Source organism: Sinocyclocheilus grahami, unplaced genomic scaffold (assembly GCF_001515645.1).
Source record: "Sinocyclocheilus grahami isolate Dianchi unplaced genomic scaffold, SAMN03320097.WGS_v1.1 scaffold278.1, whole genome shotgun sequence".
Classification (NCBI taxonomy): domain Eukaryota; kingdom Metazoa; phylum Chordata; class Actinopteri; order Cypriniformes; family Cyprinidae; genus Sinocyclocheilus; species Sinocyclocheilus grahami.
In genome coordinates, this window is record NW_015505457.1 from 534,963 (window position 1) to 549,647 (window position 14,685).

The 14,685-nt window shown below is 38.7% G+C and overlaps 1 protein-coding gene across 10 annotated transcripts in view; it reads right to left on the reverse strand.

The window, feature by feature from the left end:
- The window catches only part of LOC107600129 (autism susceptibility gene 2 protein-like), a 336,166-nt gene that overhangs the window by 12,924 nt on the left and 308,557 nt on the right, over window positions 1-14,685 (reverse strand). For 7 of the 10 annotated variants that reach the window (XM_016291922.1, XM_016291926.1, XM_016291925.1 and 4 more), the window contains 3 exons: window positions 3,518-3,887; window positions 3,076-3,332; window positions 600-862 (listed from right to left, as the gene is read on the reverse strand). In XM_016291922.1, coding sequence (XP_016147408.1) covers window positions 600-862; window positions 3,076-3,332; window positions 3,518-3,887 — 890 coding nt within the window. Of the gene's footprint in view, window positions 1-599; window positions 863-1,012; window positions 1,174-2,082; window positions 2,122-3,075; window positions 3,333-3,517; window positions 3,888-14,685 lie in introns of all 10 variants that reach the window. The other 3 variants (XM_016291928.1, XM_016291924.1, XM_016291931.1) reach the window with 3 other exon arrangements.

A 14,685-nucleotide genomic window follows, 5' to 3' on the forward strand; every position in this document is an offset into this window, starting at 1 on the left:
TTAAGCGAATACATATATATAATTTGAAAAATCATCACTTATATTGTTAAAAAAAAGAAAGAAAATGCATGTAACACACACACACACACATATATATATATATATATATATATATATATATATATATATATATATATATATATATATATATATATATTTCTTTTTGAACTCAGCATCACATTAGGTAACATTAAGCCTTTTTTTTCAAGATGCAGGGCTGTGTTATTATGTGACTGAATGAGCGCCATTTCGGTTCACTGTTTGGATTTATGGGGTTCCAAACAGGCTGCCAGTCTGTGTTTTTCTGTTACATGTAAATGTTTTGGCTTTTCTTAGAACTATGTCTGTCAACTGAGACAAAGTAGATGAAATAACTGGCCATATTGTGTCTAAAAGTTACTCATGCTGTTAGTCTGAATATCAGCACAACTGTGATGTGACCGTGCTTATATTCAGTACAACAACACGATTGCAAGTGTCATTTGCTGGAAGAATATGATGGTCGTATAGAAGGGGCTTGTTCTTAATAGATCGGACTATTTTGAGGGGAATAGGAGGTAGGAAGGGAGTAAAATCTATCCGTTTTTACTTATCCTCACATTTCTGGCTGGGGTACGCACCATGGGAGGTGCAGTGGGTGGCCCAATGTTGGCTGCCGGGGGCAGACTGGCAGGGAAAGGCGTAAAGGTGTGCTGATGCGTGTGTTGGTGCTGGTGCATATGCTGATGTTGGTGAAACTCGGCCCGGAGGAGCGACACAGGGGCCAACGGTGACCCTGTCGCCCCTGGCGCCGGCCCCCGACCTCGCTCCGAGCTCTGAACCAGGAAGCGGTTGTTCAGCTCCTGCCGCAGAATATCATGCTCTGCAAGAAAGGAGAGTGAAGGGGAAAAAGGAGGGAAAGGAGGCAAAGGGGGGAGAGGGGGAAAGACACAGGAGGGAAAAGAAAAAAAAGGCACGGGCGGCCAGTGAGTTTTCACAACAGCGGTAGGAAGAAGCGAAAGAGGGTAGTCACCTGGCTTTCTCTGTTTCTCCAATTCAAGGTGTGAGGGTTTTCTACGTGAGGACTCATTGGTGGAGGTAAGAGAGTTGCCTGTGACAATGTGCCAATCAGAATCCCCGAATGAGGCTGGCAATACATGATTGGTTGGTTGAAAGATATCAACAGGCTGGTATCTAAAGACAAGAGAGAACCAAGAGTCACCTCAGCAGAAAACACACACACACTTGACCCGACAAACACAAAATCTTCTACTGCCTTAAAGGGACCGTTCACCCCAAAATGAAAATCACCCTCATGTTGTTCCAAACCTGTATGACTTGCTTTCTTCTGTGGAACAAAAATAAAAATATCCTGAACACACTGACTTATATTGCATGGATGAAAATAAATAAATACAATAACAGAAGAAGCAAATGCATACAGGTTTGCATACAACAATTTTCATTTTTGGGCGAACTATCCCTTTAAGACTTAAAGACTATCCCTTCTTAAAATTTAAGAAAATCTTTAAGCACAGGCTTGATGCTTTTAAAAGATTAATATTTACTTTTAGTTTAGAGTCTAAATTAACATTATGTTTTTAATGATCAAAAACAGAGAAAATCTGAAGAATGGTTTTGGTACTTTTGCAATGACTTGAGCCATGTGTTTACCAAAGGTTTATATTGTAGAAGTTAGCTGCATGTAAAAACACACATTTTTTATTAAATATCTTTTTATTCTTTACTTGCTCCTTTGGTTAAGATCAGCATGTAACTCTAAAATGCCTGGAACTGGCATTTAAAAGCCAATAATAAAAATAAAAAAAACACTTACCATATAAAGAAAGGCAGAGATGAAGCAGACAGGTATTTTCATCTCAAATTTTGCATTTAGTGTAAATTGTAACAAAATCTCATATAACTGTCAAAGGTAAAATTACAGCCAATAAAACAGAAGTTTACAGCTGAAGTGCCCTTCCGAGGCACAGGATCCAGATATTAGAAATGAACAGTATAGCTGACATCTTTTTTTATTACATGTATCATATACTGTACAAAAATGGGCCAACTGGATATAAGTCACATATTTCATATGCTGACCTCTGATGCGTGCCCCATTTCGTCTCGCTCTTGAAACATCTTGAAAAGAATGCAATTTAAGAGCTTCAATTTAATGCTGTTGTTACTGAATACTTATGTCCATAAAGCTGTCTTTAACATGAGTTATTTGTCAACAAAGCATTTTGTGTTTTACATCAAGCAATTTAAAGCATAGTAACTGAAGGAAAGGTCTCTACATTTGTGCGAACCAAATTTGTGTTGATTTAAGACTAGCACTACAATATGCTAAATTAAAACTTTAAAACGAGAATAATTAATTGTGTGCTATGACATACCACTAATTTCTTAGGGCACTTACACACTAGAGAAACCTGCGATGGCACATTTGAGGGACAAAAATTAGGTAAAAGCTGGGTAAAAACGGGACCCTCCATTCTATTTGAACAATGGATGTTAATGCCTCTACATCCTTACAAGGCACCATTTTAACTGAAATCAGTGGATTTGCAGCACTCTTTGGTGCAGTGCAAACTCTAGTGTGTATGCACCCTTATACAAATGCAATTTTTTTTTTTGTGACGTCAAACGATTAATCGCATCCAAAATAAAAGTTTTTGTTTACATAATATATGTGCGTGCACTGTGTATATTTATTATGCATATATAAATGCAAAAACATACATGTTTATATTTTAAAAATATTTAAATGTATATATATTTATTTATATTCATATATAATTTATATGATTTATAAATATAAATATTTTATATATAAACAAAACATTTTCTTAAATATATACATGCATGTTTTTGTATTTATATATATATATAATAATTATACACAGTTCACACATATATTATGTAAACAAAACTTTTATTTTGGATGCGATTAATCGCGATTAATCATTTGACAGCACTAATTTTGATCAATTCATCATACTGCAGAACTGAAAAAATCTATTGTCCAAAATATCTTCAAATCTCATACTAACGATGCCACAAACAGTTTAATCTCAATGAAGGGGGTCTTACCTGGATAGGGTGGTCCGGCAGGGTGTCCTGGAACCACCAGGCTGTTGGTCGGTAAGGTGGGCGGAGGAGGCAGTGTAGCAGGGGTGGCGAACATGGCAGGATGGCTGGAGAGGTGAGAAGGCGAGTGGAGGGAGTAGTGGGAGGAAGGCAGACCGGCTATGGAGAGAGGAAGAGGAGGAGCAGGAGACGGGAGGCCGCTGAGATGATGAGGGGAGTGAGGCAGGTGGTGTTTGGGAGGAAGAGTGGAAGGGTTGTTGCTGTGATTAGAAAGGAAAGACGGGATATGAGAAACAACATTCATATTATGGCAGTTTATTAATTTTTTGCTGTCAATTTTCAGTTTTTATTACAAATTAAAATGCATATTTGCTGTAAGAGAAACAATATTTAATTATATAAATATAATAAATAATAATTTGTGTAAAAAAAAAAAATTACTAACCTGATGTTGTGAAGACTGCTGTACAGCAAAGGATGATGATGATGACTGATGATTGGCCGGCTGTGGTGCGATGGGGGCAGGACTCTGTGCTCCAGTGAATTTGATTGGTTCCTCAGGAGGGAAAGGGTGGGGTTAGGGGGCACAGATTCCTTCTTGATACTGAGAGGGTTCGGGGAGATAGGGAGCGGTCTAGGCGCGGGGGCTGCCGCCGCAGCAGGGGCAGGAGACCCCGTAGGGGGTGACGCAGGAGTCGGACTTGAGATCGGCGGGACAAACGAAACGTCGTTACTCTGTTCCTGGCTACGCTGAAGGCCAGACACTTTGGTCAAGCTGGAAGTTTTGGACCCGAGATTCTCATTCGTTGGCGTAACTAGAAAGAAAGACACAAACAGAGTTCAAAATCTGTATCTATATTTTATATAAGTCATTTTATAGTTAATGTATTTAATTCAGATGTTAAATGCAGTTTAGATGCTTTAATTAATATAGCTGGGGGCAAAAAGCATAATGAATTTAGAAATAAATCATGCATTTTTTCCCAATCACAAAGGCAAGTTCACAACATTGGATAGTGTTTTTTTTTTCTTTTTGCTCAGGTGCATGGAAGCATCTCAAATCAAATGCACATGAAGGATTGCATGTAACCTATAGCGTGGGATTGGTTTGCCAATCTATCCATTAGTTTGCAGCAGGGTGAACAGAAACCAGCTGCGATACCTTCTTCACCCACTGTGCATAATGCTGGCATACACCAAGACACCAAACGACTCTTATCTCCCCTTTATTATTTCATCCCAGGTTTCTTTTCTTTCTCTCTCCATGGGTTTTTATGAAGTGTTTAATCAGGTCATTTTCATGCTTGACTATAATCAGATGATCCAATTTTCTGCAAGCAATCCAGTCAGAATGAATAAATCAGAGCTAATTAAAGTTAAATGCCGTTCCCATTCATAGATTTACAGAGCACACAGTCTGCCATGAAATAATTGTTTCAATTGTGCTGTGAAAAGGGATCATACACCCTTTATACTGGCCTTTCAGAGATATATATTCATTTGTTAATCTACTCTCTAGACATCAGTATTGACAAACCCATTTCCTTCGACAATTGTATGTAACCAAAAACCAAAGACTTAAGGGACCAAAAAGTTGGAGAATCTACTACAGTAATGTCCATATTGATCAACTGCATTTTCCCCCCCGAGACTAACGTATTTTTTCAATTGTTTTCAATGGGAGTGCCATGTTTTTTAAAACGCCAAGAGTGTGACAAGGCACTGAGCATTAATTTCATGCCGAATGCTGCGTGCTGTTTTTTTTGTTATGAAAAACCCCCCGCTCGCTCACTCTTTTTCGCAAAATATTTCACGGGATTTCAGTGACACCGCCAGAATCTTTGTACAGAGGAACTTCTGGTTTTGTTCAGTTAATCGGAGTGCAGTGCAAGAAAGAAAAAAAAGAGTTTAGCCTCAGCATTTTACAGACTCTAGTCATTCAACATGTAAAAGCATAGTAAAATAATCAAGGGTTGATATATACATTTAACAACTCGTGTAAATCTTCTCATAAAATTATATTCATTTGTTAATCTACTCTCTAGACATCAGTATTGACAAACCCATTTCCTTCGACAATTGTATGTAACCAAAAACCAAAGACTTAAGGGACCAAAAAGTTGGAGAATCTACTACAGTAATGTCCATATTGATCAACTGCATTTTCCCCCCCGAGACTAACGTATTTTTTCAATTGTTTTCAATGGGAGTGCCATGTTTTTTAAAACGCCAAGAGTGTGACAAGGCACTGAGCATTAATTTCATGCCGAATGCTGCGTGCTGTTTTTTTTGTTATGAAAAATAATGCGTTCAAAATGGAAACGTTCAAGGTACCAAGAACATTGTTAAAATAGTCCATGTGACATCAGTGGTTCAACCGCAATTTTATGAAGCTTTGATAATACTTTTTGTGCACAAAAAAAACAAAAATAACGACTTCATTCAACAATTCTTCTCCCCCCGTTTCAATTGTTTTCAATGGGAGTGCCATGTTTTTTACAACGCCAAGAGTGTGACAAGGCACTGAGCATTAATTTCATGCCGAATGCTGCGTGCTGTTTTTTTTGTTATGAAAAATAATGCATTCAAAATGGAAACGTTCAAGGCCCAGAAAGGTACCAAGAACATTGTTAAAATAGTCCATGTGACATCAGTGGTTCAACCGCAATTTTATGAAGCTTTGATAATACTTTTTGTGCACAAAAAAAAACAAAAAAAACGACTTCATTCAACAATTCTTCTCCCCCCGAGTAACCATCTACCGCCATTATCGAGAGTAACATTTTAACGATGTTCTTGGTACCTTTCTGGGCCTTGAACTTTTCAGTTGCGTTGCTCTCAATGCAGGGCCACAGAAAGCTCTCGGATTTCAGCAAACATTTCTTAATTTTTGTTCTTTAGAAGGGTTTCGAACGACATGAGGGTGAGTAATTTATGGCAGAATTTTTGAGTGAAGTATCCCTTTAATGCTTTAAAATATAATGTTATGTTGCCTAAATTCACTTGTAGAATTTAAAAAAAATGTTTCCCATCCATCCATCCATAATAGTATAGAATTTTAATATTGGCCAATTATTGCATATCGTCTTAACATAAAAAAACTCTGTATTGGCATATCACCAATCACAAGTCTATTTTATTGGCAACAGTGATAGAAAAGAACACAGAAAGGAAAGACGGAGAGAGGAAGAGAGTAATTTAAGACAATATCTTCCCCAGGCCACTAATTAGCACATTTAATGCAGTCCTCATTCCTAACAGCTTAGTGCAGCCTCAAACAAAGACTTTGAAAGCCTGCAGTACACATACTCTCTCCCAGGCCATTAAAACCTCAGACCGGAGCTCCTAATGGAATATCTGTGCTGTATTAACACACCACTTAATCATTAATGGACACCAATAATTGAGGGATAAAAACGCTAGCTTGAGTTCTTGACATATTTCTCCACATGACGCACGTCCTAAATGAGCCCAGGTCTACACATAGAACGTGTTCTTACAAACTAAATCGTCCTTTTAAGCATGTAGGTGGTGGAGCTTGTCCTTTTTTTTGCAGCTCTGGGATGGTTTTTGAAGGTTTTCTGGGAACGGCAGTGGTTAGGATTTGCATGGCAGAGCCTTGTACAAGATTAGCACGAAATGAGAACTTCTACCCAATTTCTTGGAAAGGTCTAAGCAGATGCATTCACGGATAACCCTGTCTTGCTGCCTTTTCCTACAAAGCACAGAGAAGAAATACGTTGCCCTTCGGTGACGTTGCTGTGGAAACCAGTCTCCGAGGCACGTTTGTGTGGTAAAAGCGGACAGTGGTAGTCAGGCTCCTCAGCTAGCAGTCCGTGGCACTTTAGGCACAATGGGCCCTGCGCTCTCTCTTAATGATGATTCTAATGGGCCATAATGGCAGTCAGCAGGCAGGACAAGACATACAAGCTTGGCTTCTTTCTCATTAAAAAAGTGCTCTGTGAATGTCTCAGTTCGTCTGGATGCCTGCTGTACATAACGAAGGGATTTCTTCCCAACCTGGAATGTGGCCGTAATCATTTTGCAGAAAATGTGACACAATGTCATTCAAAATGAGTGCCTGGGCAGCCGGTGTGATGTCACGCTGCTGCCAGTGGCTGTGCGTGTCCTAGACAATCTTAGAAGGTTGTCACCTGTGAAAATCTTGTCAATTTGTAGTTGCGGTAAATTGTTAACGTGTCAGCCTCACTGTAGACACATCAGTATACGGATAAAGCTTTCAATTTTCTCAAAACATTCCAAGCTGTGACTGTTGGCCCTGAAATTCTGCCTTAGGAATCTTTTAATGAGAAGACAGTGCCAAATAAACTTGTAACTCCTTTAACTTTTGGTTTTGACAACTGATAGGCCTCAAGGCAGAAATATTTCTCTGAGACCTCATTATCCAACACCAAGGTCAACGATAGATTTACTGTGCCCGCTAACAACAAAACCACACAACACACAATCTTCATTGTAAATGGAGTAGGTTTTTACTGCTTACCCATGCAAACATTGCCACCCTGATGCTGTCTTGGTTTGCTGATTGCTAGATGTTCAAAGTAGTTTTAGTGTATTGCTATTACTAGTTTGTCACTTGGTGGTTATGAAGTATTTGCTTACTAGCCCAAGTCAAAAGAGCTCACTCCCAAAATCACTCATTCTATGGACTATTTTCACCCATTTTATTGTCCACCAGGCAAAAATCATCGTTCTGATTAAGAAAATTAAGACCACAACTATTTCTAACCAGTGTCACAACACAAATGTCTCAGAAATAAATAAATAAATGGATACATAAAAGCATATATTTGCTTTAACACAAGTGGAACAGCAGAATAAACAAATATATATTATAAATAAGATAATAACAATAAATCAATTACTGTTATTATTAAAATAATAAAGAATATGTGCTATAACACAAATGGTGCAGGAAATTAAAATTAATTTTAAAAGTATCATTATTATTAATAAAATAATGCATACATGCTGTAAAAAAATTAATGAAAAATAACTATTATTATTATTATTATTATTATTAAGTAAGAGGCAGAGGTGGAAGAAGAGAAAAATGAAGAAATAGGATTAGGGGTTTGTTCAAATAAGAATAGTAATGCTAAATAGAACTGGTAACACTTTCAGTAATTTAACAAGTACTACAATTCTTGCCATGCCATTTTATGCCTTACAGTGCTCTCAAGCTTCAAACAGAAAAGCGATTTCAATCTGTAACAGGCAACAAAAGAGACCCTTAAGACTGAGTGAAATCGCAGCAGAGCTATTAGACACACAGACAAGAGCGCCCTCAGGAACACCCACAGATTTGTAGAGGTCGAAGGTCGCATTCTGAGGAGGGAGTGACACTCCCTTGGGACGTGTTGGCATCCCTGTTCACCAGATGACACTTCAGCATACTATTGATCTATCCTCTCCCCCTGCTGCTTCTCTCATGGTACAATCCCTCAAGGGACTCTGGCCTCAAAATGTGCCTACTGTGGTAGGAACCACCTCCAGTGTCGGTAGGGGTGTGCATACTCATGACGGATGGTTCTAGCAGAGGCAGGGTGACCCCAGCATCGCCCCACAGCTGTCCCACTAAGATATCCTTGACCTCTGACCTCATTTCAGGCTCAGACAGCCGTCTTGGAACATCTGGAGAGCTGCCGTACTATAGCCATTACACGCACACTGGCGTGATGAAAGTGTAGACAGATGGCTGTAGCTTCCAGAGAAAATTCTTTTCAGGGCTCTGAAAAAGTGTCTCATTTTATGAGTGACTTTTCTAATCTACTTATGATTGACACTTGTGCAGCTTATAGCAAGTAATTGAATTTAAAACAACTAAATCATCAGCAAATAGTATACAGGTACACAAAATGAGGTGTCCATGGCTGTACTTTAAGTATATATTTCACTGGTAATGGGACAGTTCATACTTTGTAGTGTGTAGTATGGTGGTATGAAATTGCAGGCACATGAAGCCACAAAATCATAGAACTGTCTCTTGCAGCGCATCATTTAGAATTGGACTGACAGCACCTTTCAAATTTCAATTAAACTTCAGAATTTGAATTCAACTTGAACAACAACAAACAAGACTCAATTCTAATTTGAAATTGAACTCTAAAAACCCTCTAAACTCTCTAAAAATATGCCACAATGTACTGTTTTGAAGGAATTTTCCATATTGATTTTTCACAGATGATTTCCTAATATTTAACCAGAAAAGCAAAGTTTGTCAAGACAAATTCTATCTTGGCCTTGTTTGAAAACAAACAAACAAACAAACAAACAAACAAACAAACAAAAAAAACCTTGTTTAAAAAGTTCTAAACTTTAAAGCCTTAAGAGAAATGGACAGACTGACAGACAGAAAGTCACATAGAACAATAGTTAGAACGATGGATGGATGGGTTGATAGACTGAGAGATGGACGGAACGATCGAAATGATAGATGGATGGATGGATGGATGGATAGATAGATAGATAGATAGCTAGATACTCTCTTCTGCAGTGCAAAACATTGTGGTTAATATTAGCACATAAAGCATTCACGCATGCATACTTCTAAAGTACAAAGCATCAAGACATCATCAACACACTATTTTCGACATAACGCTTGAGACACACTATGAATTTCAATGCAGCCGTGTCTATTTCCAGACTATTAAGCCCCCCACCCCCCTTACAACAATATTCTCAACCGTCTCCTGTTGCACATGCAAATGGGAGATTATGGATTTACGCCTTAGTCTGTCTCTGTTTTATATGTAATAAAAACAGCTCATATGCAAACAGGGTCTAAAGATAAGGCAGCAGGGGATGCAAATTCTCTCAAATGAGCAGGGGCCATTGATGCTTATTGCAAATACTCACACACCACGCTGCCTTCTGCCGAGAGAACTCAAGCCTAACGCTACACATTGTGAGTTAATTTCCCCTCACAAACCCTGTGGTATATCTCTCCATCATCACTGTGTGCCCAAAAATAAACATTAATACTCATGCACAACAACAGAAATAAAACCTCAAGTAACAAACTAAAAGTCGCCTCCAGCTGATGAAGTCAACAAACAGAATAAGACACAGGAATTTATCTCCCGAACAGGTGCTGCATGGAGAGCTGTCATCTTTTCACAGATTAGCAGCATCCAGACAGGAAATGCGCTCCTCTTTACCAGTCAAATCCACTGGGATCTGCATTTCATTGTGCCAACAAAGAACACAGAATGCCAAAACATCTAAATCACAACTGGGTGGGTTCCTCTAGCTGATGAAAGAGATTTTGCGTTCAGAAATGTTGATAAGGCTGAATATTGTCTCGGAGCTGCCAAAATGTGATATATAAATTTTTGGGGAAAACACCAGTACAATATACTGGTGATCATATTGGTAATATTTTATTAGTATGACTAATACTGTACATTAAAATGTTTTTGCCTAATTTCACATGGAAATACACATGACAAATTATTAAATAAATTATTATTGATAAATTAATACATTAAAATATAAATGATTAAATATGTATATATATATATATATATATATATATATATATATAAAATGTATATGTATATTTTTATAATGTAATGTATTTTTTAAAATAGAAAACATTACGTGAAAACATACATTACATATTTTAATGCACAGGGTAAAACAAAAATAACAAATGTAGGTCACACTCTCTACATTGCTGTACCCCTGATGGCATATGTTTTGCTTTGCCTCACTGTGTGGTATTGTATGCAGTTACCATTTCACAGTATTAAGCTGCCCTACAGATGCATAAACACATACAGTATTTCTCTAGAAGTTTAGTTTAAGCTCCTCTATACCCATCCCTACTGAGAACACAGACATGCAAAAACAGCCTGTGCGTTTCAAGACAATTTTAGGGCCAATGACAGCTGGTGCGAAGACATTGGTCCTCTATTTCCATCTCTGTTCGGGACAGGGCATGGTGGCACCAGAGCACTCCGGGTGTTAAGCTGCAACATGTTGGCTGGTGAAACCCACACAGAAAATCTGTGAGCACCTACTGTTCATTTCAGAGATCTGGAAGCTTTCCGTGCCCTCCATGAACCACTGCTTCTCCATGCTGGGAACAGACTCACACTGTGCCCATATGGCTCAGACGGCATATGCCATCCTGTTTCATGCCATGCGTGATTACTGACAGACAGAATGAAGACTGGGGGGGGGGGATGTGTACAAGGTTATTAGCTAAAAATTAGGCGCAATGACTTAAGTAGCAAACATGTCCGATTAACTTTTTTTTTTGCCCTGATTTTCACGTCTATGAAAAATGGCTTCATTAAGTTAATAGAAACTATTCTAGATTATTTAATGTTGAAGAAATAGTTCACCCAAAAACGAAAATTCTCACATCACTTAACCTCATGTTGTTCTAAGCCTGTATGAATATAAAATGAAAACTGCTGGCCGCTCTCTTCAATGCAACTGAAATGAATGTGGACTTTAAGCTTTAAAAAGTATTACAAAGGTAGTCCATATGAATTCTGACGCTATACCATAACTTTGTGTAAAAAAACAAAATATTTTTTCAATAGTTAGAAATTGAAAATTGTCAACCACCCAAGCTCTCTGTTCATGAGAGAACTAGTGATGTCTGATTTGTGACCAAATCATTTTGAGTCAAATCTTTTCAATGAATTGATTCACTAAATCAGTCTAAATGACTCATTTATTATTCAGACTGTATTAGGTCACTGCAGGGGAAGATTATCAATGAATAACAACATGAACAAACTTTGCATTAGGGCTGTGTATCACCAGCAAAGTCACGATACGATACGTATCACGATACAGAGGCCACGATACGATACGCATCACGATACATGACTGCACTGAATTTCACCTCAGCAGAATTTAGAAAAACAGCTGTTTATTAAACACTGCTTACTATAGTGCCATTTCTAACTATTGGCAGAGCAGGCAGTTGACCTCTGCATTATGAAGGGCCTCCATAACTGTACCACAGTACAATATAGGTAATGGCATATGTTTCATGTTTACATTGTGCACTCCCCACCAGGTACAATATTCTGATTGTTTGCATCTTGTTTTTAAGCCCATAAATAATAATGTACTTGTTCTAATACATTTATATTGTAATGTACTCATTCTAATATGTTGAAAAAATCATTTACATTGCTGGTAGGTTATCATTGCACAAATTAACACACTCTCTACAATAAAAAAAAAAAGAGAAGAGTTCTAAACTAACGCGCTGTCTTCACGGTATCTAATGCACACACGCTCAAAGCTGATTTATGGCTGATTTATACTTGAGCGTCAGCAAGTTCGCTTTGAGTGTCAGGCAACCCCGTTGTGTTCCTCTGTGGCCAGATTATTAACAGATGCCCTATTCATTCTTTTTTAGAAACCTCGCACTTTTCTACTAAATTTTAAACATTGTAAAATTAAGCGTGGTCCACTGCTGAACATGTGCCACAGTATCAATACAGGGCCAGCTGTATCGATACTCGTATCGTCAAATCTCTGTGACGATACATCGTCGTATCGATATTTTGAACACGGCACTACTTTGCATCCCTTTTGAAGTGCTAGTCCTTGTTCATTATATCTGAAAAAGCATGTTTTCATATTTCCTCCTTTGTGTTCTGTGGAAAAAAAGGCAGTCACACTGGTGGTTTTGGACAACATGAAGGTGAGTAAATAACACCAGAACTTTCAATTCTGGATGAAAAAGTTATATTCCTTTAACCGTATGCAATACTTCTGAAACTGTTGGTTTTAAGACAGTGATAAAAATACAAGCTCTTCACTAATCTATCCATGCCTCTGATGTGGGCTGGGCATTTCCAAGCATCTCAGATTGTTTGTGTGGTACCACGTTGTGCCCAAACGGCTCATAATTTCATTAATTAGCTTGAGCTGCACGGTTGGCAAACGCGGCAGGCACGGCGGCAGCTGTCTGGATTGATTAGAGAAGAGGACCCAGCACTGCAATTACCTAGATGACTGCAGACAATGGCTGTCTGCTCTAATAAAGATTCGTCTTACGGCTCAGCAGGGTGTTGGAATCAGCAGAGACTCAGTCGTATGCAGGCCAATACAACAGACAAATCTCGATTCCTCGGCCTTTGACATTTGGAGTAAAAGTCAAAATATTACTTGCTCCGGGGTGTGTGTTCACTGCTGTGTGTGTGCACTTTGGATGGGTAAATGCAGAGCACTAATTCTGAGTATGGAGTCACCATACTTGGCCACATGTCACGTCACGTCATATTAGAACCACCCGTAAATGGCCACACAGTCAGTTTTCAGCTGAACAAGCCAGTCCACGTTTTGGGTTCTTATTAGCTTAACCTCAAAGCAGGGTATGGATTAGTGATATTTTACATTAGAATTTGGTAATTTTGAGCTTATTGTGCTAATTGATTATTGGCATAAACAACTAATAAAAATTTAAAAATAACAAATATTGTCAGATAACCAAAATGGTACAAATATATTGTGCTTCCCTACTCAGTACCATGGTATATATCCAAGTGTCAATCCATTCAAGAAGAGCAAAAGAACTGATGAATAGAAGAACAGCCATCATTATAGAACATTCTGGAATGGCAGCCCATTCTCTCTCAGGTTCTCCGGCTCTGGTTTCCTTCCAGCCGACTCTCAGCCTCGCTTCACGGGGCAGCGACAGGCTCAGCATGGGCAATAATTCCACCTCAGCATGTCAGCTTTATTTAGCTGCATAATGCCCTTACAAACCCAACAATACCTCTTTGTTACCCTGCAGGAGAGCATCCTCTATTAGCACTGCCAGCTGCTTTTCTCCTGATTTACAGGCCGCAGAGAAAAGCAGGAGGTGAAACAGGAGGAGAAAAGCGAATGAAAAAGAAAAAAACAGGCCAAACAACATGGGCGAAAGCCATTTGGGGTAGTGAGCATTTTGCCATGGGAGAGCACAAATAAAGGTGTCCTCTAACAATGCTATCAGGCATGAACCTGCTTCAGACCTGTATGACATTAGGTGCATATAATATCATCTTTCAGCGAGTAACCGATTACTTTTCAGTGGAAGAGGAAATGGATGAATGGGAATCATTCAACGGCCCAAGTAGCATAACATGGGTCTGAAAGAGCTCTTGTGCTTTCTTGCCTCTCTTTTTATATACCTGGAACTGGCTTTCCTACCACGGTGAACTCGCAGGAACAATCACAGTTTGACAGGCCTTCTTCTACCCGTCACACCTGACTTCTTGTTTTGACGTTGTGGCCATAGTGGCAAGGTGGTGTAAAGGCATACTGTCAATATTTTCATGCGGATTATGTGCCCTCAAGTGCTTTTTCACTTAACTGCTTCCAGTAAAAAAAAAAAAAAAGAGCATTGGACGGAAACTGATTTGCTCGGTTAGCATACACGCTTGCACGCACGCCTCACAAAAAGGTGCACATGTGGACGACCGCATGCATGCTTGTCAAATGTCTTATGATTTTTTCCTTCCCTAATGACTCCCCTTGTGACTTTATGATGAAATAATTCAGCCATCTCAAGGCGAAGAATATCTCGAGATCTTCACGCCAAATTAAACTGGATAATCGGCTTTAAGCAGAGCT